We start from the raw sequence: 6774 nt of genomic DNA on the forward strand, positions 1-6774 counted from the left end.
ACTCCCTCCGTTTCAAATTATATGATGTACTTTCGTTTTACCTCTTTTACCCTTAATGAGAAGCTTTTATAACCACACAAAAGTCATGAACTCACAAATCTTTTAAGACCACAAATTTCAAAAGTTTTTTTTTTAAACTCCGAGTCAAACTACATCATCTAAATTGAAACGGATGGGATAGATACTATAAAATATTATGTATGTATATTACTCCTACTAAATTCATTGTTTTTTAGTTATAAAGTAAGAAATACAGAAAGCGAGGGGTGTGGGTGGGTGTGGGGGTAGGGGGTGGGGTTTCTGTGCTTTTGTGAAGGGCGTTCCGAAACTTTTGCTTTAGTAGTCAAGGGGACTCGAAACAAAGGTGTAAGAAGCTTGCTTTAGAGCTTTAGAGAGAGACAGAAAAAACCGACTCAGGTTTTCTCTCTTTCTTTTGCTTCCCTTCTCTCTCAAACACAGACACAGAGAGGAAAAACCGTCTTCATGCAGTGCTTAAATTAGCAAAGGAAGTTAAAGGTAGGGCATACAAGTAGAGATAGATAGAGTTATACTTTTTCTTTATATCTCTTAATTTTGGCTTCAGTTAAAGTAAGAGGGAATTCTGGTGTCCTTCAGGGGTTAAAGTTGGTTTTATATATATCTTCATTCCCCACCCCCCTTATTCTTCTCTCTTCTTTTCTCCCATTTCTTTCACCTCCATCTTCTCTGCCCTTATTCTCTCTTGGCCTTTATTTTCTAGTTTATTTTAATTTCTCCTGAGGAAATTACAAGTCTTAACTTGTTAGTATTTCTGCTTTTACTTAAATTTATAATAGAGATATATCTATCCATATTTAACTTGAATTATATATATGCTGCTAGCTTTTATACGATTTTCTCTTCTTGTTGAAGGGAGGGATCTTGGATTATATTAATTATTCTTTTCGTTTCTGAAAGATTGGTTTTAGTCCACAGGATTCTTGATATCAAAAGGTATTGCTTGCATACCAAAGTTGTCATGGAAGATTTTCAGCTGAGTTGATAGTAAAGGAATCATCTGTCTACCAATTCAAAAAAAAGAAGAAGAAGTCATGAGTAAGAGTAGTCATCAGTTGGGATCTATTAGTAGTTCTGATCTTATTGATGCAAAGCTTGAAGAGCACCAATTGTGTGGATCTAAGCAGTGTCCTGGGTGTGGACACAAACTTGAAGGAAAGCCGGTACGGTTTATTTTACTTTCATAATAGTACTACACTTAATATTCTTTGCTTCGTTACAAAGATTTCAATAATAATAAATTAAAATAAAGAATCATGCTTGCTACTCCTGAAGCTGCTTCATTAATATTATTTTCTTTAATCTTATATATTACTGGAATATTTCTTTCTCTAAGGCAATAATACTAATTAAATGTGGTCATTTTAAAAGGATGTCTGCTTGTTTTGATCTTCTGACTGTTTTCATTTTGTGTTTATGAAGAGTATTTTGGTTTTTAATTTAAATTAGCTTACATATTAATGGTATTTTTTTTTTTTTTTGGGTAGGACTGGGTAGGTCTACCAGCAGGAGTAAAGTTTGACCCAACAGATCAAGAATTGATTGAACACCTTGAAGCAAAAGTACTGGCTAAAGAATCAAAATCCCACCCTTTGATTGATGAGTTCATTCCTACTATTGAAGGAGAAGATGGGATTTGCTATACTCATCCTGAGAAACTTCCAGGTACACTCTTTCTCCACTAGAAATATGGGCAATTTCTTGTACCATAATTCAACATAGTTAGGTTTTACTATGTTTCTTTTCTTGTTTGCAAGGGACAAAGAAAAACTGCATTTTTTCTAGGGTTTGCAAGAAAACTTTTGAGTTTGTCCCACCTAAGTAAATCCAACATTGATAGAGTATTTGCTAACTGTTGTCTTGGTTAGGTGTTACAAGGGATGGACTAAGTAGACATTTCTTCCACAGACCATCAAAGGCATACACAACAGGCACAAGAAAAAGAAGGAAAATCCAAACAGAATGTCAAGACTTGCAAGCTGCAGGTGGCGAAACTCGTTGGCACAAGACAGGCAAGACAAGGCCAGTAATGGTGAATGGGAAGCAAAAGGGGTGCAAGAAAATTCTTGTCCTCTACACAAACTTTGGCAAGAACCGGAAACCCGAGAAGACAAATTGGGTAATGCATCAATACCATTTAGGCCAACATGAAGAAGAAAAAGAAGGTGAACTTGTGGTGTCAAAGATATTCTATCAGACTCAGCCAAGGCAATGTAATTGGAGTAACACTACTACTAGCACTACTGCTGGTGGAGAAGCGAGCAGTGATCTTAATAGCAGAAGAGATAGTGGCAGTGGGAGCTGTTCTTCATCTAAGGACATCAATAATAATATCCCTTCTTCTCATAGGGATGAATTGTCTGCTGCTGTTTGTGCTGCTATGTCAAGTTACACTACTATGGATATTCAACAATTCAAACCTGAACATTTTAGCTTTCTCCCATTTAGTAAAAGCTTTGATGAGGTATCTGATCTATTCTTTTTCTTTTGTTTTCCCTTCATTCTCATTCTTCACAACAATTTACAGAAAATCATGTCAATATATATTCTTCTGTAATGTATGTCATTATTCTCCATTTTTTGTCTTGATTTCTTATGTGGGATATGAGGCCATTTTCGTCACGTGATATGTAGGAGAGCAATAGTATTTGGTCCTAAGACTTAACAACTATTTAGCTCCATCAAACGTCAAATTCATGCTAGCAAAGAAGGAAACAATGCACAAGCAAACAAGCTATTCTTTTTAGTTTCCGCTTACACATTCCTTAAATAATTAAGAAAAAGTTAAAAATATACTAGACTTGCTTGATAATAACTGTCAGTATTTTATTCTCGTGGTTAAGATATCAAAAAATAAAAAATTATTCCAGTACCAGTAATAGTAGTACAAAATAAAACCAAAGATAAAAAAACTGTAACATAAAAAAAGTGTTTGACAATGCAAACTATTGCAGGCAGGCGTTGTAGTAGGTGAAGCTTCAATTGCGAGGGAAGGTGGTTCGGCAGCAGCAGCAGCTGCACCGGTAGGCACGTCAGACGCGCGAGACATTCACAAGCCACATCATGTAACTCATGACCAACAGCTGCACCAGCACCAGCACCAGCATCAACACCATCATCAGGTTGCAACCGCATCATTCCACATCAGCAGGCCGTCACCCCCAATATCAGCCATTATAACTCCGCCTCCTCTCCATAACACTTCCATTATTCTCGGCCATGATGATGCCTTCCATGTTCCCAGATCAATAATCCTTCCAAATGAAAACTTTCAGGTAACTGCGAAAGAGAATAATTTTCGTCCTTATTTTTTTTCAATGAAGTAGGGACCGTTAAAAGAAAAGAGAATTCTTACGGATTGATTCTAACTTCTCTATGATAAGAACCAACTTTTACATTATCAGATCACCTAACATGATAACAATGTAAAGGATTCTTATGGATAGATTTTAACTTCTAATAAAGAACTAATTTTTACATTATCAGATCATCTAGCATGATAAAACATGTAACTTTTCATAAAAAGTGAGATTACTAATTTGGAAGATAAAGAAGGTTACATGTTACAACAAATTAAAATAGAACGTATACAATTTCTTTATTGTGTCAATATTGACTGACCTGTCCATAGGGCCTTTAAAAAAGAAAAGAGAAGAATTAAGGAAGTAGAGATGCATTAGCAAACATGATGAGTTTAAAAAAAAAAAAGGAAACAAGAAATCTTCTCTTGCCTTGAGGTGTTTACACATCCTGTTTATTGCAGACAATACATGATCACACATATGATTATGTTGGAGTTTTGTTCTAATTGAGTGTATCATCTTTCGGCAGCAACAGCAGCAGCAACAACAGCAACAACATCATAAACTAGAAGGAAGGTCTGCATCTGAATTGGAACAATTAATAATGGGCTGCACTTCTACTGATATCAAAGGAGTAAGTTTACACCAACTTTTGACCCTTGAATTCAAGATTTATCATTCTTATTGTATATCATAATCTTCACGATGGACAAAGATTAATAAGGAAAAAAGGAAAGGGATGGGTTGGATAAGAAAGTAATTTGCTTCTTTCTTTGGCTATTATTTTAACAAACAAAAGAAAAGGAGCTAGAGGTGTAGAGGCCTTTTCCTTTATCTCTTTATCTCTTTATTCTTTGCAAATTTTATGCTCCTATAGTAAGATTACGGATATTGGTACCACAAGCGATATCAAAATAGAGCTTGCGAATTTTTGTTTACTACTAATCCAGTTATGTGTCACTTTTTTTCTTTTAAAGAGTGATATCTATATATATTTAAAATAATTTAACTTTAAACTTTTGATTTTCATTAAACACATAATGTTGTAACTACATAAATATTAGAATAATTAGCCTAAATAGTTATTCATCCAATCACTTAAACAAAAAATAACCTGCGATATAATATATATATAAATGTTTATAATCAATGTATAATCTATCTGTACCAGCTAAAAAAAGTAAAAAGTGAATTTATCCGATTATTATGTAAAGATCCCTAAATATGGAGCACTAAAATATATTTAAAATTATAAATTTAAAAAAATCTTTTTTAGGTTCATGTAAAATGAAACAGAATGAATAACTTTTTAATAGGTGTCCAAAATAAATCATTATGTGAATGGGACAAATGACACTCAATTGCATGCATGGGATTCAGCAGTCAAAAGGCAACTGTGATCAAACCGTTTTCTTTTCCCTTGCTTTCTTTTCTTTCTTTCTATTAACACAAGGAAACCATATATACGCACAAAGAAAAAGAGTTGGCTCTCCCTTATTCCCTTCCAAATCTCCTTTAGCTCCTCACGTCTTTCCTCTCTCCTTTACCCCTTCCAAATGGCACCATTTTCTTCTTTGTTTACATACTATATCTTTCACTCTTTCCTTTCTCCTTCCCCTTTTTCATATTTGGACAAGCTTATGATTTTGGATACCCTGGTTCCTGTTATCTTTTGCTTTCGCTTTAGCTTCAAATTTTAGATGTTACATTCCCGTTGAATTAGTAGTCATGGTCAGATTTGTTTAGCTCAATGGAGCTATATTCACACTTTAGGCATAAACAAGAAATAAAGGACAACTAAAGCCCCTTCCTTAATGAACTTCAGAACGTCAAGTGTGTCAATAACAATATATTTGCATTTGGCTTATATTCTCCAGCATTCCTAGATTGGTTTCTTTTTTCTATTTGTAACATCAGAAAACCCTCGTTAATTCTCCCCCCTTAATAATGGGTAGGGTTAAATTTGAATGGAGGACTTCTAGTTTCATGTTTAATTACTCATGTAAAAACTTAAATTATTATAGGTGAAATATTTTTATTTAGTTATGTTTAACATTTGGGCCTACTCCAAGTATGAAATCTCGAGGTGTTCATCGTGGAATGTGCAAAAAAAAAAAACCTTTCTTCCAAGTTCCAACAACCTTTGAATAACAAAGAAGTGGCTTGCGGTTAGCCATTAATTAGGCCAAGATCCACACATTAATTGCTCCCTGCCCTGGCTAAGAAAACCGACGTAAAACACAACAATATATTTATGTATATAAAGGGTAAAGAAAAGGAAGATATTACTTTTATATGTGGGCATGTGCGGGTGATTGTGAAAAATACAAACCCAAAATCTTTCATTTGAATTCTGCTTGGTTTCATTTGCAGGATCAGTCATCCATCACAAACCCTCAAGATGCTGACTGGTTGAAGTACTCACACTTCTGGCCTGACCCTGACAACCCCGATCATCATACCTAGGAGCATAAATTCTCAAACTATAAATACAGGAAAAGCCAACTCCCACATATATATATCATCATTAGTACTTCAAGCCTTGTTGAAGTTTCCAGAAATAAGTGACCAATTCAACTATATATATGCTTCTTTTCTCCCTTTCTTTTTCAACTGAATGCTGACCAAAGCTACTCAGATCTGATAGCTGAACTGAACTAACAGTTCAACAACCAATGTTGGAAAAGCCCAGAAAGTTACAAGAAGAAGCAAGGAGTAAAGGGAAGAGACTAAGAAAGGCTGCTCTCTTCTGACAAAATACAAGAGCCAAAGCGAATGCATCTGCATGAAAATCATCACCACTATGATTACGATATCATCTTTATTTCCCTTTCTTATTATTTGATTATTTTTTATTGTTTTTATCTTTTTTCTTATATAATTTTTTTTAAACATGAAACACCATAGGAATATCTGTGCAAAGTGCACACCGAGCTTTGTTAATTATGCCTATGGACAGTCACTTTTTAGAGTAGTATACTTTCTTTTTTGGGGTACAACATATTTCCCCTAATAGAAATGAAATGTGATGTTGATTCTGTATTCCTATTGGGCCTTTACTTGCGCACAACTTTTGATGATGTAAATCGAGTTAAAGCAGCATCAAGTTAGCGCCTAGTTGGTAACAGATCCAATCTGGAGTACTACTTTAGTAGTTAGTATAGTTACGTAACCTTTTGCTTTTCTCATAGATATACTGCTACTCCATGAAGTTATTTGTTTCTGAATTTTTTTCCTACTATGACGCTACCAAATCACCAGATACACGAGTAAAATCTATTTCAAATTTAAAAGTAATATAGACATATTGCACGATTGACTATTCTCCATAAAGGATTAAACTTTGGGAATTAAATTCTAAGATCTTCATTGCATTTGAATTAGATACGTTATGACCTCTATATGCAGTAGCTAGAGAGCACACAACTGATGTTTT

The 6774-nt window shown here is 34.4% G+C and overlaps 1 protein-coding gene across 7 annotated transcripts; it reads left to right on the top strand.

Annotated features, from left to right (window-relative positions):
• The first annotated feature begins 365 nt into the window (after window positions 1–365).
• On the top strand, window positions 366–6383 carry LOC104237706 (NAC domain-containing protein 75-like). 7 transcript variants are annotated; one of them, XM_070174441.1, is made up of 7 exons: window positions 366–516; window positions 937–1199; window positions 1524–1701; window positions 1905–2500; window positions 2991–3311; window positions 3868–3972; window positions 5712–6383. In XM_070174441.1, the coding sequence occupies exons 2-7, from the start codon at window positions 1071–1073 to the stop codon at window positions 5802–5804; spliced, it is 1422 nt and encodes a 473-aa protein (XP_070030542.1). In that variant the 5' UTR covers window positions 366–516; window positions 937–1070; the 3' UTR covers window positions 5805–6383. The 7 variants fall into 7 exon arrangements, with proteins under 7 accessions (XP_070030542.1, XP_009790203.1, XP_009790205.1 ...); XM_009791901.2 differs by having other exon boundaries at window positions 948–1199; XM_009791903.2 differs by having other exon boundaries at window positions 955–1199.
• Window positions 6384–6774: the final 391 nt, after the last annotated feature.

Source organism: Nicotiana sylvestris, chromosome 5, assembly GCF_000393655.2.
Source record: "Nicotiana sylvestris chromosome 5, ASM39365v2, whole genome shotgun sequence".
Lineage (NCBI taxonomy): Eukaryota > Viridiplantae > Streptophyta > Magnoliopsida > Solanales > Solanaceae > Nicotiana > Nicotiana sylvestris.